Genomic DNA, 27371 nt, shown 5'->3' on the forward strand with positions numbered 1-27371 from the left:
GGTCAAATCACATGCAATGCATTGTGGAATAAAATAAGACCTCGTTCTGTCCATTCAAACAACTCTTCTAAAACTTGCTTAAGATGTGCATACCGTGCATAGTATACTGCACACTTTAAAAATATATACAATTTGTTTGGAAGTATGTCGTAAAAATACCTTTGGTTAAAACTGAAGTTTATTCCTGGCTGAGTTAGTCAGCAAAAACATTAAAACCTGTCATTATATTTTTCTGGACTACCGAGCCCTGCAGATGACTGCAAAAACGAAATTATTTTATTATGGACACGAATTAGGAATTAATTCCCTCGTTTTTTTATATCATGGGCACGTTTTACTAATTTGTACCCTCATTTTAGGTAAATCGTGGGCACGCTTCATTAATTCCTGCCCAAAATTTAATTTAAACAATCGGAACATTAACATAATGCTTAGCGCAGCTTGAAGGCGGGGTGCATGATTTTTGAAAAACACTTTGGAAAAGGGAGTTGGGCCGAGTACCAAAACACACTTGTAGCCCATCAGCATTAAGGGGCGTGTCTACTAACCAACATCATTGCCTGGGTTGTGTGTGTGTGCAGGGGTCTATCAAAAGAAGGTCCAGATTCTATTGGGGTAGGGGCGTGTTTGTTTAGGTGATTTCAAAAATGGCTTTCAGAGATCATGCACCCCGCCTTTAATGGATTAATACAGTGCTAATAAAAGATCAAATGCACAAATACACATTTTTAATGAAGCATATACATGTAGAGGCAGTTTCCAAGACAGGGTTTAGATTAATCCAGTACAATAATATATAATTATTTTAGGACATTTAAGTAGTTTTTACAAACATATCTTGGAAAAAACATTACTGATGTGCATTTTGAGACAAAACAATGGCTGATATATGTTAAGATGTGTGTTCAAGGTGTGTTAAAGTTAAAACAGCTCATACATGCATTTTAATCTGGGATTTAAATCTTTGATTTAGAGGAAAGTTGATTTATGTAAATAACGGTCAAATTTTGAACTTCTAACTAAAATATTTTAGTTTGTCAAGTGTTTAAATGAAATTATGTCTGTAAACAAAAACATGTGGCAACATATTTCTATAATTTAAAAAAATTAAATATATATTTTAAAATGGTTGATTTAAGGAACCAATAAGAGTCCAGAATAGACAAAATGGCACGAGATGATAAATTATAGTTTTGATACATATTTTGGATGCTTTTAGTCAAGAGCATAATTCTTATAGATCATTTGTGTTATATTAAAGGTTTGATTTTATTTTACAATGTAAACAAATCTAAAAAAGAAAACATTTATTTTCAAGCATTTAACCGGTACTGTACCTAAGATAATTGCTGAAATTATGACATATTTTAAGAGTTGTGTAATTTTCAGATTAATTTATAGCCATTAACTTTATTAAATCAAATATTAATCATTAACTGTTAAAAGGGCAATATTAGGGATAGAAAGACCCCTGGATGAAGCTTTTAACCAGACCAAGCCTTTATTATTTTACAATTATTACTTTATCTTTTTTTATATTGATGACAAAATGTTGCTTATCATTTAAGTGAAGTGATGTTAAGGAATCTTATCTTTTGTATTATTTAGCAAGTGATTTCACATAAATGTATTTTTTTGTGTAACTGATTGTGTAACACATCGTTCAGACAGGTCACCTCAGGATTGTTTATATTTGTTTAATAAAAACATAAGGGAGGGTTTAGCTGTATCTTTCCAAATCAAACACTCAAGTCTTGTCTTGCAGACCAGAGAAAGAGTTCAAATAACTACAGAGACAAAATCTGCCAAATTAGTCATAAAATTTATTTGAAAGAAAACATATGTATTTAAATAATATAAAACACACAGTATATAAATGAAATTAATATTTGTCCTTCATAAAATACTAATAGCCTATGAAGTGTTCTTCATAGTTTAAGTACAGAGGATAATAGTGTTTCAAAGACATCAGTGAATGTCCCCATTATACATTAGACAACTTAACTCAATACTAACTCAGTTCCCCGACAGCACATTAAATTTGATGTTTGTGCATAATATGCAATATAAGGGATTGAAATAGGCACTGTGAGTTTGGCAACAGAAAAATATACTTTCATAAGTAAGAATTTCCACGTACAGTTTGTTAGACTTACAATCAGTGCATACATATAAAATTATCATTCTCAAACATGGTTAAATCTTTTTCAGTGGTGAGACAAAAGTTAACTGTAACATTTCTTTTGTAGCCTACTACAGATAACACTTGGTTACACTTTACAATAAAGTTGTACTTGTAAACATTAGTTAATGCATTAGCTAACATAAACAATACTTCTACAGCATTTATTAATCATGTTCATTTCGGCATTTACTAATACATTTAAATCAAGCATTGTAATTGTTGACATTAAGGCACTATGAACATGAATAACTGTATTGACATTAACTAACATTAACAAAAATCAATACATGCTAAAAAAACTATATTGTTCATTATAAGTTCACGTAAGCTAATGCATTTACTAATGTTAACAAATACAACCTTATTGAAAAGTGTTAACCATTTAATAAAGTGAACACAGGCATGTATACAATCTATAATTAACAAGCAGTTAATATATAAAGCAATGCAAAACCATAATAATAATAATAGTAATAATAAATACTAAAACAATGCGTAAAAATGAATCAGAAAGTCTTCATGATACATACATACATAAAATGAAATCCCAAAATCTTGAGACTATTAGTAAAAATCTTATTTTGCATTCCGATCTTAATTAATAGAGATGAAAATGTTATATCGTTACAAACGTTAGTAATCAGAAATGCAAACCTAGTAAAAGTTAAGTGAAAATGTAACATGGTATGTCTCTCTTTTTTGTTTTGACAGCATCACTTCAATTGGAGTTGTCCAAACATGACTTAAGAAAGAGTTACAATGAGCACATTGTGTGTGCCAATGTGATCCAAAAAATCTGACGAAACTTGAAATGTCATTGCCTATTCGTCAACCAGTCCACTAGAAATTGTGCATAACCAACCGTACATAATTCCTACATATACATGGTTAATCATTTTAAAATGAAAGTATGCTCGAAGAGGTTATTTAAAATGTCTGCATTTAAAGAAATAACACCTTGGCTCAGTGTAAACAAATATAATGGTTAATTTGGTAAAGAATATTGATTGCAGGATCTGATGCTACAAAAACAACACTGTAAAATTATACAGACTCCATAAACTAAGATGATTCGTTTTCATGAACCATGATGTCGGCCACGCCGTGCACCTGACTGAGCTGTCTGCAGTCCAGTGAAGCCACCAGCTTCTTCAGGCCGGCTATAGTCGGGATAAAGTGCTCGGTCACAGTCACATTGGCATGTTTGCCCACATCGCTGTAAGAAAAACACAACACAGTCTTGAAATAAGACATTATGGACACATTTTTATATTTTAAACAAATGTCTTTGATACAAAGCAGAGTTACATTTGTTTAGATTTTATTTTTTGAGGATTTTCATAATGCTTTACCATGGAACACCATTTTTACCCTGGTTGAGCAGCGTTTTACCCTATGCCATTATGATAAAGGAAATCTTGCCCTGTATTCTTCTCAAATAGTTTGACTGTGTTCAGGATGAGGAAACTCAAGCTCTTACCCGACTTTGATGGGATGGAGGTCTCTCAGCCCGAGACCCTCGACTCGCACCACCACGTTGCGTAAAGTGCACGGCAGAGGGTTTTTAAAGGTGATCTTCGCTGTCATCTCTTTGCCAACATAAGCCTCTCCTATGGGCTATAAAAAGCAAGCAATAGTTAATAAATTGAAATTCAAATATAGACACAACCAAAGCTTTATTAAATAAAAACTTGCTGTAGGTTCTTACCTCAATGTTGAGATCAGGTGTCCGGAGTCTGAAGCTGGTTTGATTGGCCAAAACCTGTTGGGTCTCGGTAACCCGCCCAGATAGGGTCAACATGAGTGCGGCCTGGTCCACAAGCTGGTTCTCGTAGTGCTCGTACGGTAGGACCCAATCAATAACCTTTTCTATAGGAGGACAAATAGACATGGAGGGTTTTTAGCAATGGTAAGTGAACTGCATTGTGGGATACAGTATTCCAGTATTGGTGTCATACCTTTTCTTAGTTAAAATATCCAAAAATAAGGTTGAGTAAACATTAATTAACTAAACTCACCTTCATTAGGCATGAGCTCCACAGGAAGCTTGTCTTTCTTCACGGTGTCCTTCAACACACCGGTGTAGTACATGACTGCCACCTGACTGTTAATGGTGGTTCTGCGAGGATGAGAGCTCAAGTTCTTCACTACGATCTTCAGTCGAGCATCTCCTCCCATGCATGGACCGTCACCTTCCATTATCACCTCCACCTGCACGTCCTCAGCTATGGGACTCGAGTATATTTCGGGTTTACTGCCGTAGCGGCAGGCGGTCTCCACAGCGATACGTTCCTCTTCTGAATCTGTAGAGGAAGATTACGGGCAAAGAACATTACAAATGTGATCACTTTTATATTGTAGTTGTTTAGACTGCAATGAGATTAGGTGGAGATAAAATGAAGACATATCCTTAAAGAGCCCCTATTTTGCTTTTCATGATTTTAAATTTCCTTTGGTGTGTAAGTGTGTATTAGTAATGTTAATGATCTGCAAAGTTACAAATCCCAAAGTCTACGATGACGCAAATTATCGTGTCCAACTTAAATCTCTTTTATTGGACTACAACAAACACATTAAATACACAAAATAACGTCCTTTTTTAGCAGCATAATAGGGTCTCTTTAAGTCTCAAGCTTTATAGATTATTCCTTACGGAAAAGAACCCAGTCATTTTACAAATTTAAGGGATCGTTTACAGAACAATATTTTGAACCAAAACCTGGAAACTTTTTTTATGCTTTTCGGCTGTTCGTTTACTTGACAGTGGCATTTTTGGATCCTGAAAACATGTTTCAAAGTGCAAGTTTTTGAAAATGATGCCTTGTAGTAATAAACCTACCTTGCCGTCTGTTTAAACAAAACTGCTCAATGCTATTGCCATCTTGATCGTTTGTATTTAACTCTTTGGAGGCGAATGCATATGTGCACATGCATATAGTGTTTCTATACAAAGTAACACTGCCATCTACTGGCCTGGCATGGGTAATACATTGTTTTAGTCATTTTTTTGGATTTTTGATAGCATTGTCAACTGGTGTGTATGTGAAATGTTTCAGAAAAGCAAAGGAAATTTTTTTACGTTTATTACTACAGCACTGTTGTGTAAGTGGGTGTGCACACCCAGGCATTTACAACAGCGGTCAGCATTAGAGTCCGACCGATATATCGGCAGGCCGATATTATCGGCCGATATTAGGCATTTTCCAAACTATCGGTATTGGCATTCATAATGGCCGATAAATGAATATTTAAAAAAAAACAGATGAAGCGGCCTTCAACCATGTCATGAGTGTTGCCGTTGTATAGTTTGTCCACCAGAGGGCACTCTACAACCTCCCTGTTGGCAACACTCATGTATAACGCGTCACATATCCTGCAACCTGCTGATCCAGCCAGAGTCGGGCAGAGAGAACAGCGATTAAGTGAGTTCATGGTGAGTTGGTCACAAGACAATAAAAGAAACAAGTTTCTTTTTAAAATACATTATTTTATTATTTTAGTTAAAACTCATAAATAACTACAAATCACTGATGTTATGGAAATCTGTTAATGTTTTGTTGCGTGTTTCTGAAATAAAAAATATCGGTCGATATATCGGAACATCGGATTTTAAAACCAACAAACATTTGTATCGGTATCGGCCTTCAAAATCCTTTATCGGTCGGGCTCTAGTCAGCATGTTTTCAAGTGTTTCCAATGGAAGCACCGCACTTTCAAAAACGGTAGCAGCTGGTGGCTTTTGTCCGCTCTGAGCGCAGACATTCGCCGTTTTTCTGCAATCAGCAATGACTGCCGAGAGTTTTTTTCTGCTTATAAACTCTTAAATATGGGTATTTTCCTTTAAAAATAATTTTTTTTTAAGCAAAAAGCTGAAATGTTTGCATTTTTGTGAAGGAATTTTGTTAGAGATCAGATTCAGAACGATTATCAAAACATACATAGAGTTTAAAATGAGTAAATAACGTTTTGGCTTCAGTTTTTTCATAAATGGGGTAAGTGCCATGTAGTGGATAATCGCGGTATTGCAGATTAACATAAAAATTCTTCAGAAAACACTTTTTTATGCAAATGTTTTTTCTAAGTTGACGAGATAACTCGTCAATGGCGGGGAAAAGAGTTAAAAACCTGGCAATTGCCTACAGTTGGCATCCAGCTGCCGTTTTCAGCAACGTTTAAACATTGTGGCGTACACTCCCCCTAAATAGCCTAAAAGTAGCGTGCACACCACCAGCGACTAGCAGCGGCGGAGTAACGCAATCTCATTCATTTCAGTGGAAGCTTGCCATGAGCGACTTTGGGAGTGACAACCAGTGGAGTTCACATCATTTGTTTTTCGTCATTTACTAAGAGGATGGTTATTTGTTTGTTTATAGTTGTTACTAGAACAATCTGAATTAAGGACGCTTCCTAACGACCTCATTGAAAGAGACACAGAGTGATGAAGTCGCTGGCAGTGTGCACGAACAGTAAGATCACTTTATCTGAGCAATGCATTTCAAATTCATGTTAAAGCCTTAGGCTCTGTGTAAACAACTGTCTTATGTTATCATGTTATTATGATCATACTATCCAACATATCTGAAAACTCCATCACATCTTCTCGAATATAAAAGTGCATGTAAGCAGAGAATAAAAAGATAGTCAGAGGCATTCAAAGTTAAACAACCGTCCAGAGGGGAGATAAGGACAGTATTGTGGTTAGAGTCGAGTGGTTCAGGCTTTGGAATGTTAAGCCCAATACCCAGGCTAAAGCATTGTGTACTTTTGGCTGCCTATCCTGGCATGGGCTTGCCGTGTGATTTGTGCACTGTATTGTGAGTTGCTTTGGTAACATTTTCTAAGAACAAGAGCACGTTACACCTCAATGTATGAGTGAATCTTAAAAAAAATATCTTGTGAATGTTCTTGAGATATGAGCGGTAACAGTTTATTAGTGTTGCCTTCACCAGCTGCAATAGTCTTATTTCACATGTTTAAGGCAGGTCCAGGCATAAAATGTGCAAAAGAACAAAACATTTAAAATGCTTTAAAATGTGTGCGTTTGACATTCTCACCTTCAGGGTGCTTGTAAATGTGTGTGATGTCTACTCGCTCATCTGAGCCTACAGCCTTGGTGCTGATGCAATGTCCGACAGCTTTCTTCTCACTGTGGATCTGACTGAAGGTGCCGTCGAGGTTCCTCTGCCAATAGATCTTATCGCTATTCACCTGTACCAGAAGACAGTCAAAAGTTACAGCTCAAAATGACTTCCATTGTAGATGGAGCTTTCCAACATGGTAACACAAAGAAAGGGCATTAAAAACCTATTTAAAATTGAATGCCTACAGTTCAAGTCCACATCTTACAGGAATTAAGCCAATAAAAGCTCCCAGGGCATCTGATTTATGGACTGCCTTTTCATTCATGGCAGACACATACAATTGTGGAAACCTATTTTTATTATCTCGTCTGGGTGCAAAACACCCACAGGCTGGCCTCAATAGGGGGTGAACTGTTTTGCTTTTTGAAACTGAATTAGGTCAGGCATGGACTCACCTCAGCGAAGACAAAAGGAGCATCGTATTTCAGATAGACTTGGCCAGAGCGTATAGCAGCCAGCGACGCCGGTCCGCACCGGAACGTCCCGTAGCTGGTTTCCTGAGGTGTGGAGTCCACAGCCTGCCATCCGCCCATACCAGGGGGCAAATCCGGTCTGGCCATCCAGCAGTCGTTCCAAACATGGAAGTTCCTATGAAACGGAGTAAACCAAATAATGAGTTAGGAAGATGGGTGTGTCAAAAGCAGGATATAGGGGTTAATTCCCGAGGTGTTTCCTGTTCTATTAAAGCGGCGATAAATCATTTTACAGTGTGTTTTTGCTGGCGCAACAGTGGCCTTGGACTTTTGAGCTACATGCAAAAGCAAATTCCATTACCCGCCAAATTGTGCAAATTGACATTGCGTATTGAAAATACGGGCAATGGAAACACATCAGTTTTGCAAAAACTTCCATATATCGCAAAAAAGTTTTTACGCTTACATGAGGTGGTTTTTCAGGAAATTCAGTAATGCCGCTCCTAAGCATAAGGGGCTTTCCTTGGCATTAATGTCTGGATAATATTTTAACGTCTCCTTTGGTTAAAAGTAGTGCGTAGTGCGGAGGATGTGATATTAATAAACCTACCAAAATCAGTCAACGTGATGTTTAGAATGACTTACCACGAGATGAAAAACTATGTTTCAGTCAGGTATCATCGATTAATGGAAACAGCGTCATTTTGCAATAGTTTTTTTGTCGACATTTATAAAATAACGCTAAAGTTTTGCGCATATCCCTGGAAACGTAGCTAGCCTTGTGTTTGCAGACATGTCACCTACGATTCATTTATTTTGCAACTGAAAGTGTCTGATAATGAGGGCAGAGGTTTATTGATAATCTTAAATCTTAACATAGCATCATCTAGGGCTGCATGGTATTGAAGAGAAATGCGATATGCAATAAGCTGCTAAATTTTGCGATATGTAATACAATAATGCTCTATGTTTGTAAAATAAATGTCTATAATAGAAAAAAAAAATTATAATAAAAATGGTTATTTTTCACTCTCTTCATCTCACAGATCTCTCTTCTATCTATATTAACTCACACGTTGACTATACACAACATAAAGTATTAAAATCCTTCTGTTATTGCAAACTATTGCAATGTTTGTGTTGCGGTATGCGCATTTGCGCCATTTCAGTGCTGACCAGATCCAAAAATATGTCTTCATCTGCTGACAAGATTTATTTTGATGCAAATTGTTATATAAATTATTAGAATTATGTATTTAACCCTTTTAACTGCATTTTTCTATGAAAACAACACAATTACACACCACACAGAGTCAGAGTTCAGTTCATCGATCGGTTCCATAATCTCATCGAAATACACATCCGTCGTCAGGGAGACGTCCGTATCATGAGCAGACTGGAAATTTGTAACAGATCGGGCAGGAATACCTAAACATCTCAGTACTTGGATAAGGGGTAAGATAAGGGAGAGAGAAAAAGACAAATATTCAGTACAGCAAACAATAGAAAGAACAGGCAACACATTAAAAAGACACACAAAGATGCAATTTTGGATACTGGATTAGAGAATGCAGGAGTTCCCAGCGCTATCTGATGGCAACTTGTACGATTCTTTCATACAAATTGGCCAACTCGGAAAATATGCATGAATTCTCATGAGTCTGGAAGTTTCACACAGAGTCAGATGCTATTAATTTCTCAGTGTGGAACGGGCAGAATGCAAACAAGAGTATTTTAAACTGAAGGTCCAATATGGTGACATACTGAACTATGAATATCACAGCACAGCATTCAGACAGCAGTAGACGCTTCTGGTTGGAGATTTGAGATTTCATTTAATTTATAAAAAAGACCAAAACATGTGCAATTGAAACTATTAGCACTATACAGCTACATACCTGCTGACATTATTTTAGTCATAGTATCGCTACAGTAATGTATACATCTTATAAAAATATATATGTTTGTTAGAGCCCTAGACTGAAGGCCGTAATCTCACTCACACCTGTGGTGGTGACCCCGGAGAAAACCCAGCACTGCCCGTATTTGACAGGCGTTCCTCCCTCTCTGTGGTATTTCTTGAGGATCTCCACACTGCCACTCCAAGCGGTTGGAGGAGTCCCACCCGCGTAATTCCCAGACCAGTTTCCCTCCAGAACACCGCGGTCATCTGGAGAGTTGATCTAGAACAGAGAATTGAAAACAATTCAGATAAGTTGACAGTGAAGTATCTAATGTCAAAGCTGATTTTAACTCTCTATAGATGCTTATGGTGACTTAAGGAAACAGATCCTGTGATATTAAAATGTAAGAGGTGGAACCTACCATGGCAGAAATGACTCGGACCACACTGATGGGATCTCCTCTGCCTGATGGAGGAACCTCGCTGTTTTCCAGCACATACAGACAGGCATCTAAAATACCTTCATCAAACTGAGAAAGAAAGAGAGAGAGAGTCAGGGTCTATGTGCTGGGGTATTTTATATGGTATGATGAGAAATTCAATGGTTCTGTTATGCAAAGAAGATTTGGTTGTGCAGTAACAAGTAAAACAGGCAAAGTACTCTTCAATTAATTAAGCCGAAGTATAGTCTGCATTTTTACGCATATACAAGGCTCCTCGTACAGTGTGCGTAACGCAATTTGCGGCATCAGAAGTGTGTGCACGTATTGCACATACATCGCTGGATTTTGTGGACATTGTACACGTAGGTTGCTCATGTGTATACAGGAGTATGTAGAATGTAGGCCATGCGCATGTGTTGAATGTCAGCGCACTTTTATGAGTCAAATGAACTATGCTTTGCAAGGCTGTGGCTGGACTGAACTGGACTGAATTGGTGTATCGACAATCGTCAAAATATAACAGCATGACAAGCGGCCTTTCATGACAATAGTTTGCGATGGTTATCATTATTATCATCACATTAACACGTGGGCTTCATTTTGCATGAGAGAGCTTGTCACGCCTGCACCAGGACTTAATGCACGTGTCTTGAACTCTTGCTCAGACCTGAACGAGCACTGCATGAACTTTAACAGTTATATACAACAGAACGATATAAATGTTAATGTATAAATTACATGAATGTTCATTTATAAAAATAAACACCACAGTCTTTAATCATATTTTCATTGTGCCTTTGCTGCGTCTGTGTTGGGAACTGCGCTCTGTTTCAGCCACACTTGATTCAGAGGAGCTACTTTGTTTGGCGGAAGAGTAATATTTGTACTAATACAAGTTAATGTTTTATTTTATGAAATCCTACTATGCATATTAAGTAACGTTTTATAAAAGCAATAAGCCCCGCGAAGCAGTGGTGTTACAGTGCATTTTATAACAGCTAAGGCGGTTTTAACAATGCCCCTTAGCTGTTATAAAACGCACTGGTAACCCACTGCTTCTTGGGGTTTATTGCTTTACTATAATCATTTGTTTTCCATCTCCGTACCTGCCCGAAGTTCCACGTACGAGCTCCGATCTGCTTCTCAGTGCCGTAGTAAATTCTTCCAGTGTCATTTAACACATATTCCTGTAACTCCTTCTCACTCTCCATGTAAACTGTGTCATCTGAGATGAAAGAGAGAGAGAGATTATGAGGATTTTGTTTAGACAGGCTTAAGTCATTTTAAAGCCCATGAGTCTTGAAGTGTGACATCATCATCAGGAGGCCTGGATTTGCTCATGTGTTCTGAATTTAAGGAACGTTCTCTTGTCTGGCAGATGGGTGTGACTACTGTATCTAAAGAAAAGGGAGGTGCTGTGTGTACACAGGAAAGAGAGAGAAAGGGGTGATAAAAAAGCGGAAATAAAATGAGGTTGAGCAAATGAGATACTGAGGAATTAAAGATTATAGCATCAGTAAAGCAGTGAGTCAAACATGATGAAGAAAGGACCCTGCGTGATGGAAACAAGTCTGCGGATTGGGAAATACACTATTGTGAAAGTTTTAGTTTGCAACACAGGAGAAAACACTGTTGGGTCATTCTTGCTCATTTATTTTGTAAAGTGTTTTTTGTGATTTACTGTTTTCTACCCAAAATCATCCTACATAATATAAAGAATATTTTGAAAATATAATCTAAGTATAGACTATGTAAGATTATAGAAGAACTCTCATAACTTTCTTAAATTACAACACAAGCACATTTATCGTTTAAAGTCACATAGTTGAAAATGTACAACAGAACAAGACAGTGAGCCACAAAAGCACATAAATATGGTGATAAAACAACACAGGCTGAAAAAAGCAAAGAATTACAGGAAGAGGCCCAAGTAAGAGAAAGTTTGTGTGAAAGAGAAAGTGTGTGTGTGTGTGTGAGAGAGAATAAAATATATGAGGGTATATGAGGTGTGGGTCACCACCCTAGAGTTGTTTAAGGCAGGGTTGCAAATAATTTAGAGGAAAAGAAAAAGAGAGAAAAACAAGTGAAAGTGAGAAGCAAAGCTCATGATAGAGAACAGAGAGATTAGCATGTAAATAGCAAAAGCTGACTTGGCAGATATCTCTTTGCTTACTAAACATCTCAGAGGATCCAAAACAGGACCAAGTAAACAAACTAATAAACCACCCATAAGAAATCCCCAGTCTAACAAACTATAAATTGTAGACTACTGAGACAAACACTTTAGATACTTTAAATCAACACTGAATCAAAGTTAAAATTTGACCATGCACCACAAATCCAGCCATAAAGGTATATATTTACATCATGTATTTACATGCATATCTGAAGGCTTAATAAATAAGCTTTCCTTTGATATATGGGGAAAATAAGGCATTCGCTACTTCCGTTTCATGGCGACTTTAAATTTTGTCCCATTCCATGTATTGTTGGCTATTGTTACAAATATACCCATATGACTTATGACTGATTTTGTGCGCCAGGGTTACAAATAATGTTCTTTGCTAGCCTGGCTAACACCTGACCAGTCTCATAGAGAATAAGACGTGGTCTGGGAACCACATGTTCATTTTCTCGTATTTGAAGCGTGGTTTACGAATGTCTATCAAATGCGTCTTTTTTTTAGGTAAATCATAGATCGGTGTGTCGCATAGACGTCGTCATCGTTTTGCTGCCACTCCCTGTTCTGTGATTGGTTCTCTATGCCGTTTATTGGGTGCTACGAATGTCTATCAAATGCGTCTGTACGTAGCTCATAGCCAATCGGTGTGTCGCATAGACGTCGTCATCATCTTGCTGCCCCCTCCCCATTCTGTGATTGGTTCCCTATTTCAGGGGAAATTTCGGCCATAGTTTCCATGCTAGACTCTGCACCGTGAATAAATTTGCGCGCAAGGCAGCATGGGGAAACCCAGGCTAGTTCTTTGCATATTATTTCTAGACTGCTTAAAATATAAAGAGGTAATTTCCTACACTTCTGGAGCATTTAATTTTTTTAAATGTTCTTAGCCAGTATAAACATTTTCTTAAAGTTATATCTACTGTGTATATCAAATACTGTATACTGTACATATCAAACATATTGGAGTATCTCCTTTTTAAAAACAAACTTCCTGAGAGTTTCTGGTAAACTAATGGAAATCTCACACAGATGTGCAAGAGTGCCTGCCAGTAGATGAGGCAAAGCCAACTGTGTTGTTCATTCAACCCACTGTAGTTAAACACAAATAAATTGCAAGAATCCTGCTGAGGTAAGATACCAGACCGCAAGATGACACTTGCACCTTCATGTTACATAGTTTAAACAGTTGCCCGTGCAATACTTTAGGCTAAATATATCAATGTTTCCAATACACGGTACAGTAGATGTGTGCTTTAGCTTCTTTACAATAACTTAATGATTTTTAAAAGTGCAGCTCACTTTATTTAGGGCATAACATGATGTATGTGCTCTGTATTCTTGTTCTTGTGTCAGAAGTGTAAAGGTCGAAGGTTCGATTTACAGGGAACATGCATATTGTACTTATAAAAAAATTATGTCTTGAATGCAATGTAATGGGGTGTACACACCAAACGCAAAGCATGGCGTACGCCTCAATATAGTGCATTCAAGATATACATTTTTTATAAGTGCAATACAAGTTTATAAGTGCAGTGAACGGTGTGTTCCCTGTTTGTATGTATGCGTGTTTCCCCAGCATAATTGGGCATACACACCAAATGCGAATTCGACAATTTGCGCGAGGAGTTTACAGACTACAGTGAGATTGCAGCAAAAACATGCGCTACTCGCCTCAAATGCATCTTTGCGCATATTGAAAACATTCAACTCAAGCAAAAATTTGCATGACACGAAGTTAAATCACGCGAGTAATCTAGAGCGAGGAACGTGATGCTTTGTGTTTGGTGTGTACGTAGCATAATAGAGCATTCACACCAAATGTGAATTCAATGTTATGCGTGAGTAGATTGACAAAGTCTAGACGAATGGACTCGCATGGGGCGATGTGAATGACACGACTTGGATGGTATGATAACAGCGGAAACACGTGCTTATCGCCTCAAAGGCGTTTCCGCACAAGTTAAAAATATTCAACTTAAGTGAAAAATTCACATGAGATGAAGTTAAATAACGCAAGTAATCTAGAGCGAGGAACGCAATGCTTCGTGTTTGGTTGTATGCAGCAATAATATGGATAAACATCTGTCAAATGCATGAATGTAAATGTAATGATGAGCGTAGGGGATTTTTTTTAACCATTTAGGAACATACTATACTAATACACTGTCACATTCTACAGGTCAAGCTGTCAGTGGGGCAGTACCCAGGTCCTAACATGTAGCATTAAGGTACAGATATGTATACTTTTGGTACCAATATAAGGTACTAATATGCACTCTTTGGTAATAATATGAACTCATTAGGTGTACTTTTTAAAAGGGTACCGCCCTAGTGACAGCTAGGGACCATTTTTAAATTTTTTTGCAGTCTCTCACCTTCACACCAGGGATTAAAGAGCATGATAATGTCACTGTTGTGCTCATGTGTGGTCGTCTCCTCTGTCTTCAGGCACTGCGTCGCGATGCTCAGCTTGTATTTTCCGATAACAGCGGTGACAGTGGAGTTGACGGACAGTTTGATTCGTTTGTCCTTCTGCTCCACGATCTTTGCCTCCCAGCGTTCATCTTTAAGTTCCTCCACCAATGGAATGATGACGTGCGTGCCCTTTGACACCAGAGGAAGCGAACCTATAGTAAACGAGAGCATGAACAGAAAAACATGAGTTGAGGAACGGCTCAAATGGTCTGCAAAGGAATGCATTGGATTTGATTCCAGGTCGTGAAACTCCTGGTAAGTGATTGAATATGGGAGTATTCAAGGCATGTTGCTTACAGACTGATGAAATATTTCCAAAGAAAACACATGAAAAAAGACTGCAATAATAATTATTTGCATATCTGGACAAACATGTTTGTTTTTATTATTAACAACCATCCACATTTCTGAAACCTAAAACCTTCCTGTTTTAAATTCCTTGTTCTTTATGAACAGGAAATTGTTCATTTGTTAAGAACAAAAGTCACAAGTTACTTTATGTTTCTGACTGTTTTCTCCTAAAGTTTGACAGCACACGTTTTCTTAAACAGTCGAGTTATCCTCTACCAGTGTGCAGGAGTTTGTCTTGCTTTGTTTTCTTTGTTTTTCTTACTCCCTCATTTCATCTTCAGGATGGGAGGTTAACCAAAACTTTGGGTGCGGCATTAAAAAAGAGATGCTTGCGAAACACAGTTTTAAGCCCTTATCAGTAAACTGAGTACCAGGCTGTATGCACCTTCCTATCTTCTAGATTTAAGTAATAATTTATGCAGGTATTTACTTTGATGCAGTCAACCGAAGCAGAAAAGCATGAAACTAAGGGTACGTTTACATGACAATGATAAAAATGGAAAAATCTGTCCTTTGCGGTTTTCAACAATGCTGTTAAAACATTCCCCATGTACACAGATCCACATAAACAACAAAATAATGCTGTAATCTGCATGCCAGGCCAGTACTTGGCGATGTCACACGATGTTAATACGTTATATGTAATTCACATTTTTGTATTTTGTATCACATTATGATAACAGTTTCAGGGTTTTTTAAACACTTTGTTCTCACCTGTCTTTAGTTCCAGGTGAAGTTTATCTGTGTTTGGGTTGAAAGCTCTTGAAAGGTCAATCTCTATCTGAAAGGTCTGTCCTCTACGGATGATGAGCTGATCACCGTGGTACTGATCCGTATGATGCTCCTTCCTGTTCCACTGGGATTTCTCGCTTAGCAGATTCACAGATCGCACCTTTAGAGTCAAATCTGAAAGTGGGGGAATAGATAACAAGAAGAAGAAATACGTTTATCAAGAGAACGACTCAAAATGTTATGGATGCTACACTTAACATCTGTCATTATGCACTATTTATTTATCATATTTTATATATTATTTCATATGAATACTTTGTACACATTTCCATCTTCTTAACTTGTTTGTGTTGCATATAATTGTCTTAATCTTGTTTTCTTAAAGCTGCAATTCGTACATTTTTTGAGTTAAAAATAACATATAAACACATAAACAATCTTCAAAACTTACTACGATTCACAATAGTGATCTTATAATAAATGGTTATTTATAAGTTGAGCTGTCGCAGAAAATGTAAATTGTTTTAAATGCACAAATGTAAAATGTAAGCATATAGAGTAAACTGCAATTTTATATTTCAAACAGAGATGGCGATAAAGAGGCAAAAGTTACAAATTGCAGCCTTAATCTTAAATGTAAAGACGCAATGTGTAACTTTTAGGAGATCTCTTGACAGAAATGCAATATAATATACATAATTATGTTTCAGTGGTATAGTGGTCTACAGAGCGCGTTTCGTCACTATGTCGTCTCGACTTAACCGTTGATCAAGTATTTCACTACATGTTTTACTATGTGTGGTTGTGTATATGGCATATAAAACTTGAAATTTAAATAAAACAGAAAGGGAATATCTAGTAAGAAAAAATATGAATATTGGTTCACTCTAAGATATCTTAAACTAAACAGCTAAAGTCACAAAGAAGTGCGAGCTGCACTGAAGCTGTTTAAGAAGAAAATTTCATTGGAATATAGTATGTAACTTATATATGATGTCATATGTCACATCAATACAGTATATAAAAACAATTAGGACTTCAAATAAACACCATTTGAACAGATACCTTTATATAAAACACAACCAATAAAACTAGAAAATAAACAATTCGTATAACTTAGTTATTTGCATAACAAATAGCGGTATTTAAATATTTAAACAAAATATTTTATTACAAAAAATGATGTATAATTCTGCGCAGGGACATGATATTGTGATTTTTGAGAAACAGTTTCATTATAGGAAGGACATTTTAGCGTGTTTGATTACTGCCTCGATCATGCAATATTTATATTTAATAGGCATCAAACTCAGTCAACATTAACTCCTCACCTGCCAGCTCTGTGCCATCAGTATGAGGCAATGTAGTCGGTGTGTCCTCATTTTCTTTACCATCGATCACCACGCCATCATTGCCAAAAGTGACATCATACGAGCTGTTCTGTCGCCGGAAACAACACGGACAAGCTTTCCGAAACCAACTCTCCTTCTTCACCTGTTGGTTCTGTTTCTCTGGGACGGCGTGGCCATTGCTCTCAGTAGCACCATGGAAACGGCCGATGGCTATCTCTACTGGCATTCTGAAAGAAATCATACATTGGAAATTTATTGAAGTGGCATGCTCCCACATAATGGTGTATGCATATTGCGCATAGTACAGTATATGAATCTATAGTATGTACGGAATATTCCCAATACTTTGTTGCATACTGCATCTAAATGTATTAAGGTATTACTACACAAAAACGTGAAGTTAATGCTTTATAATTATTTTGTATTTGTTAACATTAGTTAATGAATTAGTTAACATTATGAAGTTTGCAGCAGTATGCTGGTATTTGAACACAGCCTGATGTTCTCCTCCAAATTCAGTGGGAATGACTGATGGTCCCATAAAGCTACATTTCTCAGTGTTATTAAAATAATTGCTCTTTCGGGTATGGACTCTAAACTTGCTGTTTACTATTTTACCAGTGTTGTACTACACGTAAAAAGACATTGCTCAAATTGTAACATATTCACGGATCATCAATGGTCCAACCAAATCAAGAACAACAAAAATGTTGCGCTATTGCACGAACATTAAGTCCAGGGACACTGAGTAAACACTGAAAATATGAACCATGTGTTTTCCTTCATACGCCCTTCCCTTGGTCTTTCGGTCTGTTCACCATATTTTTATGTTTTTTTTAAGACTTTCTCCACAACTTCTAACTTCTGTAGATAGTGTTGCTGTAGCCTCGTTGGTAAAGCATTGTGATGCAGCGCAAAAGTCCTGAGTTTGATCCTCAGGGAACAAACATACTGATAAATTGCATGCCTCGCAATGCATTGAAAGTTGCTTTGGATAAACGTTATGTAATGCAATTCCAACTTTCAGTCGTCAGGGCTGTACACACATTTTCAATTATGAGAAAAATACGCTTGTATGGCTTTTTTGCATTACGTATTGTTCAAAAGCAACAGTGCCTTACAAACCTAACAGAAAACTCTAAAGATGTTTAAACAGATAAAGAACATCTGTAAGCATGCATAGTACACCATGTAGACTACAGTTGCTAACATGACAAACAAAAACAACATCAACATTGATGTGTTACTTAATGAGAACATTCAGACGTGTTAAGGCTAGACTGAAGTGTTATGTCATGAGAACATTTATGAACGCTCTCACAGGGCAAACGCCCTATCTCTTAATGTATTCAAGAAATTCTTCATGTCAACCAATGGTCATGACATACAGTACTGCAGGGCAAATAACAGAGACAGCATTACTAGTGATAACCTATTGAACTTTTCACACTTAACGTGAAATAGGGGTGTGGCATGACACAATTCACAAAACATGTCAGTGTGCACTATCTTGCACTGTAACTGAATAGCGTACGCATACGCAGGGAGGCGTCCCTTAGATTCCTTGGGACTTTCGTAATGTGCACTGGATACTGAATCTAAACTTCTGTAATCAGTCTCTCCTCAACCATGATTAATATTTAAGATCTCTTTGTGGGTGGAGTTGTCAGCTGTGACATCACAGAAACAATAGGCATCATATATACAGCGTGCGAACTAGGGCTGCAACTAACCACTATTTTAATAGTCGACTAGTCACCGACTATTGAAACGATTCGTCGACTAATCGAATAATTATTATTTTTTTCTACAATTTAGCATGAGATTGCTTTAATTCTGTAGGAAAATGATAGTAAACAAGAAAGAAGGGGGTAGTTCAATGAAAATGTTTTACATTCAATGAAAACAAGTTTTACATTTTTAATAATTGCAGCTACTATGATTTTACCAAAACGAAGTTATGTATTTCAGGTATTTTATTATATATATAAATATATATATGCTGTATTTTTTAAGTTTTGAAGGTTTAAATCAAAACAAACCAACTTGACTTGAATTGATATTAATTTGAATGCACAACCAAAAAACGAGATTTCTGAAAAATTACAAAAACAGAGTTGTATATATACTCAGTGAGGGCATTCGCCTGTTGTGGGGTGCACGTCTGCTTCTTTTGCAGAAAGGGGTCCATGGTGGCTCTCTTCTTCAGACTGCATGCATTTAAATTAAAATTTTGTCAGGCACAGTCGGGCATAACGTTAAATCCTTTATTTATTTTAAAGTGAAAATACGCTTATAAAATGTACAATGTACATCCAAAACAAAACGTATTGGCTTCCATGTTATTTACATCTTACCGAGGCGAGTCAAACTCCGTTTCATTCAACTGTCCGACGTGCTTTCTCTTTAAATGTTCGTGCATGACCGAGGTGCTGCCGTGAAACGCAAAGACTGCTCTGCAAACCATGCATGCAGGTAATCTTTTTATTCGCCGTATCCAGGCTTAAATGCTCCCAAACTTCGGATGTTTTGGTACGCGCAGCTGCTACGTTGGACGCTGCCATTTCTGTATGTTATCACTGAGCAGAGAAGCTAATGCGCATGTGCGACTCTCGGCAGAGATTGTAATGAAGAGAGACGCTTCACTCGGTCGGAAAAAAACATGTCTGACGACAACTTCGACAATGATATTCATTGTCAACTATTTCTATTATCAATTTTTGTCGACAACGTCGACGAATCGTTGCAGCCCTAGTGCGAACGCACATATTTGATGCACGGTAATGTTAATTTTTATGTCAGGGTCTAAAAGGTACCTTTTGCATATCGTTAACATGTACTAATACACACCTACACACCAAAGAAAATGTAAAATTGTGAATCGGACCATTATTGTTTGTTTTTGTCAGCATGGACCTGCAAAACGTAACTGTACCGTCAACAGTAACTTCGCATGCTAGCATATAGCTTTAATTAGCATGTAGCGCTAACTCTGCAGTCAAACACTTTGTTTTTAGCATTGTAACAACATCGTACTTTATTTAATGTGTCATTTAATGTTGGGGGCGTTCATCTTGACTATAAAGTCACAGTCGGTGTTATGTTGAGATCAGCCTGTTGTCCAGCTGTCTTTTGCAAGGTTTACATAAGAAGAAGGAAACAATCATGTCATTACCATGTACAAAACTCTTATTATTCATTTACGTAAATACAGTTTAACATTCTACAGCACTTTTAAGTATAGAGTAACTTAGTAAGCTGTTTAAAGGGCGGTCACGTTCCATTGACTTCCATTCATAAGCATGCAAATGCATCAGACTAAAAACGCAAGTTCGTGCGAAGATATTTTGCATTTCGCTGCGAACCAAATTTCTGTGAACTTTCTCTCTACTGAAAACCAAAGATGTATGATACGCACCCCACCCATATTCGCAGTAATGTACGAAAAATATTTGCATGTTCAATGTCTAGTGTGACTGCACTTTTAAGCTGTGGCAAAACCTGTAAACCATTTTTTTTAACACTCAAATGATGACATCACACCGTGTCAACACCATAAGCTTCGAATCAAATGTCTGAACCAATAAAAAACATTTCTGTTTGATTCACAGATGTATGCAAATTAATGTCCAAAATGACAGATGGTCAATCCCTTACAAAAATTAACCATGGTTTAATTGTGATAAAAGCTTAGTAACCATGTTTTTTTAGTGTATTGATTACTATCAGCAAAACCATGGTTTTACTACACTAACCATGGTTAAACTATGGTTTTTTAAAACCATGGTTGTCAAAACCATAGTTAGTTTGTGCTTACCATGGTTTTACTACAGTAACCATGGTTTTAACTGTAGTAAAACCATGGTTAATTTTCGTAAGGGATAAAATAATTTTATGCACCGTTAGAAATGACTGGAATGTTAGCATGCAAACCTCTCACACATCCTGTAAATCATGATTGACTGTGACTGCCAGTGCAGCACACTATGAAGTGTGTATCTGTGTCTAGTTTTGTAACTGTGTGTTTATGAAGTGTAAGATAACTCCAGCAGCTGGTCTAAAGCCAAGAAAAAGCAGCAGGTAAATATAACCACATGAGAGGGTTGGATAAAGATCCTACATGATACAACTCCGAGCCCTATTTAGATTTTAAAGAAACAGTTCTCGTAAAAAATTCATTCAAAACCTTTGTGATTTCTTTATTGAAACACTATGAAGAATGTTACGGCTGCTCTTTGTCCTAAAACGATGTATGCTTTTTTTGCTATATGATTTCTGCAAAACATCAACCATATAGATTTTTTTATGACCCAGATAGCAATTTTGTTCCGGCCCAGCTCCGGCCCACACAACCAGTTTTCCTTGGCCCACATACAACGAAGAATGACGGCCCTACAGTGGCCCAGTTCTGGATTACAGACACTAGCCCATAACTGGGCCAGAACAGGCCCTACAAACAAGCCTACGATGGCCCTTGCATGGGGAACCCTCACTTAGGGTTTTGCTGCATGGGGGCTTCCTGGGGGCTAAGTGAGGGCTGTTATCAGGGCCTGTTCTGGCCCAAGTCTGGGCCAGTTGTGGGCTATTGTCTGTAATCCAGAGCTGGGCCACTGTAGGGCCGTCATTCTCTGTTGTATGTGGGCCAAGGAAAACTGGTTGTGTGGACCGGAGCTGGGCCGGAACAAAATTGCTATCTGGGATGACATGACGTTAAGTCATTTTTGGTTGAATGACTCGTTTCACTAAATGTATATGGTGCATAATAAAAGTGTAAGCATGTGTAGGTGTATAATTATAGAAGTAAAAATACACTTACACCTCTGAGTTTACACACCCATGCCTTATATGGCACCAAGTTTGTGTTTTTTACAAAACCTAGGGCAACAGATTTCAAAATAAACATTAAGAGATATGAAAGGATGTTCTGATAGAAGGTGATGTCATTGTGTGACGTAAACGTGAATACACCCACAGATGTCTTAAAACCTTAAAAGAGTCATCTGAACTCACCAATGCATTGCATCACTTCTGTGATGCAGAACTGATAAAGAAAGACTGAGATAATAATCTATTAAGAAATGAACACGACTTAACATGCTCTACAGTAAAGCGCCTTTCTGTTAAGATCAAATTAATGGCATACCCTCATAGCCTGTATGTTTGATGAATATTAGAAGTAGATGCATTTTCGGGATCTTTTGGGGTAATAATGAAGACTATTTATTATATCTTTAAATCTTTCTGGTGGTTCTCAATATTACTCTGCACTATTCATTTACATGTATGCATTTAGTAGATGCTTTATCTAAAGCAACTACGTGTTTTTCTGAACCAGTATAATCCCTGGGGATCGAACTCATGAGCTAATGCAACGCCCCAACTGCAGACACAGAAATGAAATACCTTAACCGTTACACTTTTAGGATAAAAGCATAAAATCTGTCCAGTGTAGAATCTATTCATGTGTAGAAGTGCAAGTGCAAAAGCTACACGCTACTACAAAAATGTACCAATATAATTTTTCGATTTTTATTTTTTAAGCCTTGAAGGGGACATTTCACAAGACTTTTTTAAGATGTCAAATAAATCTTTGGTGTCCCCAGAGTACTTAAAGTAAATTTTAGCTCAAAATACCATATAGATAATATATTATATGTTAAAATTGCCACTTTTTAGGTGTGAGCAAAAATGTGCTGTTTGCTATTTTATATGCAAATGAGCTGATCTCTGCACTAAATGGCAGTGCCGTGGTTGGATAGTGCAGATTAGGGGGCGGTATTATCCCCTTCTGACATCACAGGGGGAGCCAAACTTCAATGAGCTATTTTTTACATGCTTGCAGAGAATGGTTTACCAAAACTATGTTATTGTGTTCATCTTTTTCACATTTTCCTGGTTGATAGAAGCACTGGGGACACAATTATAGCACTTAAACATTTAAATAAAAAAGTTTATGCAGCTTTTAAATAGTAAAACATCAAAATAAAAATATGAATTCATAAAATTACGATTAAAAAACGAATTAAGTCTTCAAGGATGTGATGGCGAGAAAATTTTGCCACAGATTAATAAAATCATTTTAATCTTTTACTTCAGACCTTGATTAAAATTAACATTATTCGTTATTAGCAAAATAAATAAGCCATTGTCATATGAAAGTGATATATGTGTTGTTACAGTAATAAAAATTTGAATTCCCTTCTTGCTTTACAACAATTGTTATGAAAATCCAACATCAATTAAACAAATACAAACTCACTTATATTAAAGGATGAAATTAACCTTTATTATCCAGCGCTCATTTGTGCTTTAGCTTTTGTCTTTGTCCTGTCAGGTTTGCCAGATTCCCGTAACAAAACCAGCCCAAAAATTAGTCCAAAAGCATCCAAATGACTGTTTACAGCCCAAATGCTAACAACTAATGAACCAAATACTTCTTTTCATTATTATTTGTTTATGATTATTTGTTGCAGCCCTATTTAGATGATATGTACCTTAGAGGTACAAATATACACCCTTTACGTACAAAGGTGTACTTTTCAAAAGGGTACCGCCCCGGTGACACCTTTTGTACCTTTTTTCTGTAAGTGTAGTAAGTAAGTAGTAACCACCTAGCAACCACCCTACACTGCAAAATCCCGGGAGTTAAATTAACACTGCTCAGTGTTTATATAGGTCCACTCTCCAGAGTGTTAAAAAAGTAACACCGGAGAGAGTTAAAAGCTACAATCTGTGACTTTATTCTCTCTATCACCATCTCTGTTTGAAAACTGAAATTGCATTTTACATCTTACTTTTACATCCTACTTGAGTTATTTTCTTAACTTAGGTTTAGATGTTGGCTGTTTCATTTAAAGTCACCATTATTGTGATCAGTAGTTGTTTTAGTAGGACTTGACTCTTGACTATTAGCTTGTTAGTTTTTTCTAACTGCTATATCTTAGTGTGTTTAAAACACATTGTTATAGCAAAGAAAAGGTTATTGTGTGACTGAATAGTGATGATTAAAACAAAATGTCAAACATAATCATTTAATGAACAGATTTATTAATATAGTTTTCCCCCTCATCAGAAGCATTATTTTCTATTAATAATAAATTACTACAGTTTAAGGTCCAGAACTCTCATAGCAGTTTGTCACTCTAAAGGACTTTGATAGTGTGCACAAAAACATTAACTGCTGAACAATGTAGATACAAAGACATCAAGAATCGGAGTATAAATCTCAACAATGGTGACTAAGAATATGGTAAAAAAGTTCATTATTTATTCATGCCGCAGTGCATTCTGGGAGTTCTGGATGAGGTTTGTAATTTGTTAATACCCAGCATGCATTGCAGCATGAAGCTTTTCATTTTATTGTCACCATCGTTGTGATTCGTGCTTTGGTTCTTGATGTTTAAGTGTCTGCATTAGACTGCAGTTAATCTGTAAGTGTCAGTGTTTAAAAATGGTTCAGAATGAAAAACTGTTATGAGAGAGCTGGATATCATACTGCAGTATCATATCATTGACAGAAATAAACACTTCTAGTAAGAAGTCACTAAATTAATTAATTATTTTTTAAGAGTGTTATTTGAAACTATATCCATAGAGACGCACTAGTGTCTCCTCTTTGGCCACAAAAACATGTTTTAAACACATGCAATTGTAACAGCCAAAAAAAGCTGAAAAGGTAAGACTAAGACTCAAGAGTCCAACTAAAACAACCACTATTCACAACAATGGTGACTCCAAATGAAACAGCCAACATCCAATCCTAAATTAAGAAAATAACTCTACAAGTAAGATCTAAAATGCAATTTCGGTTTTCGAACAGAGATGGTGATAGAGAGAATGGAGTCGCGGATTGTGGCTTTTGGCTCTCTCCGGTGTTGCTTTTTTGGCACTCTGGGGAGTGGACCTATGTGGACACTGAGCGGTGTTGATTTGGCTCCCGGGATTTTGCAGTGTAGCAATTGCATCACACTTAAGCAACCAAACAGGTGCCACACCCAAGCATCCAGGGGAGTTACTGTATATGCTTGGGCAAGCATCACTCATATTTTCCACAAAATATGTAAACATCATGTACTTGAGTATTTGGATTGTACCTGTTCATCACACTACTGTGGTTCACATCGTGTCCATCTCAGTGTACTTGCTGTTTTAGTCCTGCAGACTGTTATTGTTGGAATGTAATATGGCAGGAATGGGCGGCTAAGATAAGACTAACCTGCACCTCTCTGCCCTCCACTCCCAGTAACTTTAACAACCTGATAGAGCTATTCATAAGGTTTATGGGTGATCAGCATTTATGTCAACACAGCAAGCAGTTTAAGGGGAGAGGTTCTTAACATATACTTATTTTAACACAATTAAAAGTACAAATGCTTAAAAAAAGAAAAAATGCCCATTAAAATCATGGGCATTTCATTATTCATTTAATCAATCATTCATCACTGTCAGAAGAAATTGCCAAAAAATGGTCCTTTGCTCTCACTGGGATGGTATCGCATCAAAAGATTGCATATTAGTACCAAATGCATATCTGTACCACAATGGTCCATGGGACCTTTTAAAGGGTACCGTCCAGTGATAGCTTGGAACCATTGTGTGACCATTTTTCTGACCGTATAAATTTGAAATTTTTTTAGCGGCAATTGAATTTTACAATAACTGTTCTTACGCAGGTTGTATGAGTATGCAAATAAGATTCAATATCTCTGAGAACTGAATAGAAATAATTTGTGAATTATTCTATAATAACTTACTAATATTGATGTTGCACAATTTTTATTTTCCTTTTTAAGAATGATTTCTTCATGGCTGAAACATGGTAACCCAGCATGGATATTTCGTTTTTTGGATTTGAAACGGCATGCGGGTGAGTAATATATGGTGAGTTCTCATTTCCCATTGAACTTTTCCTGTAAGAATTTGCCCAACAAATGCCACACTGATAAAAAGTTGCAGCTGGTGGAGTCAAGAGAAGCACATGATAAGCACTGTAACGGTATGTGGACGACACAAATACCTTGTTTGATTCAAACGGATCATCAAATTCAATTACATTCTTCAAAATAAAGGCATTGTTCTTCACAGAACCAAACAGTCCAACAAGAACCTTTATTCTAAAAAGTTTCAGGGGAAAGTGACTCTTTAAAAAGAGAAAGCGAAAAAAAGAGCAGGAAAGTGAAAGAGGGAACTCTGAAAAGATCCCAATCTGTGCTTATACACATGGGGGGTAAGAGTTCAAATGGTCTTACTGTAGGTCAGAGAGGTACTGAGGTTTCAGAAATATGTAAGGAACGTTTCGTTTAGTTCTCCTATGATGCCAGTGCCAGATACAGTACAGCTGGTGCCAGTAAGCAAAAAAAAAAAAAAATCTGGAAACGATACCGTTCACATTAAGTGTATGTTTTTTCTTTAGCATCTTTTGTCCATGGTTGCATGTTTAGGACTCAAAACATAACCACAGTTTAAAATATGAATGAATATAGGCTACCAGACGAATGGACAATAAAGTTGCATGAGCAAAAGAATCTAATATCACTTTTGGGGTATTTTGTTTTTTCAAACAAACTGCATCGAAGTCATTTTAAGTGTTGTTTCCCTCATTCACACAGTGACAGGAAAAGTAACCAGCAGAGTAACCACATGCCACATGATTTGATTTGTTATCCAACGTAAAGATAACAAATAATTGTTTGGGAACACTGTATGAGCTCGTGCAGCAAAATAATCTATCCTGAATAAAACAGTTTAAAATACCACAACCCTGTCACAAATGTGGTTTTAGTTTGCACCTCACAATCGTCCAACGGAAAACGTGTAAATGTATAGATTTGTACTTTATGAATAAACAAATCATTTCGATAATGTCTATAGTGACACTTGGATCTGTAGCGCAACAAAAGTTTGATCGCAACAAAACTTGGATCGCATTTACGCATAGCTCAAACAGTATAACAATACCACACAATGAAATAAAAATATTCAACTTACTTTTCTTAGCTGGTTTTCGTAACGGGGTTCTTGGAGTCTACTTCAAATATATATTTACGAACCGTCTTGGTTCAGTCAGATCAGCAGAACTGACTCTTCCCAGCATTATAAAGCTCTTTCCATGCCCATATAAGAACACGCCCCGCCCATATGCACCGGAACACATGGGGTTTCATATAAAAAATAACGTGAACATAGTGATCATCT

At 36.9% G+C, this 27371-nt stretch overlaps 1 protein-coding gene across 1 annotated transcript; it reads right to left on the minus strand.

Annotated features, from left to right (window-relative positions):
• Nucleotides 1-1805: 1805 nt before the first annotated feature.
• LOC129441749 (protein-glutamine gamma-glutamyltransferase K) lies at nt 1806-27302 on the minus strand. The gene is made up of 14 exons (XM_073872816.1): nt 27165-27302; nt 17157-17404; nt 15808-15999; nt 14643-14894; nt 11192-11310; nt 10065-10172; nt 9745-9922; nt 9044-9182; nt 7722-7914; nt 7240-7393; nt 4204-4488; nt 3894-4054; nt 3666-3802; nt 1806-3401 (listed from the first exon to the last, which is right to left on the minus strand). The coding sequence occupies exons 2-14, from the start codon at nt 17401-17403 to the stop codon at nt 3248-3250; spliced, it is 2319 nt and encodes a 772-aa protein (XP_073728917.1). The 5' UTR covers nt 17404; nt 27165-27302; the 3' UTR covers nt 1806-3247.
• Nucleotides 27303-27371: the final 69 nt, after the last annotated feature.

The sequence above is a fragment of the Misgurnus anguillicaudatus genome, chromosome 2, assembly GCF_027580225.2.
Source record: "Misgurnus anguillicaudatus chromosome 2, ASM2758022v2, whole genome shotgun sequence".
In the NCBI taxonomy this organism is placed as follows: domain Eukaryota; kingdom Metazoa; phylum Chordata; class Actinopteri; order Cypriniformes; family Cobitidae; genus Misgurnus; species Misgurnus anguillicaudatus.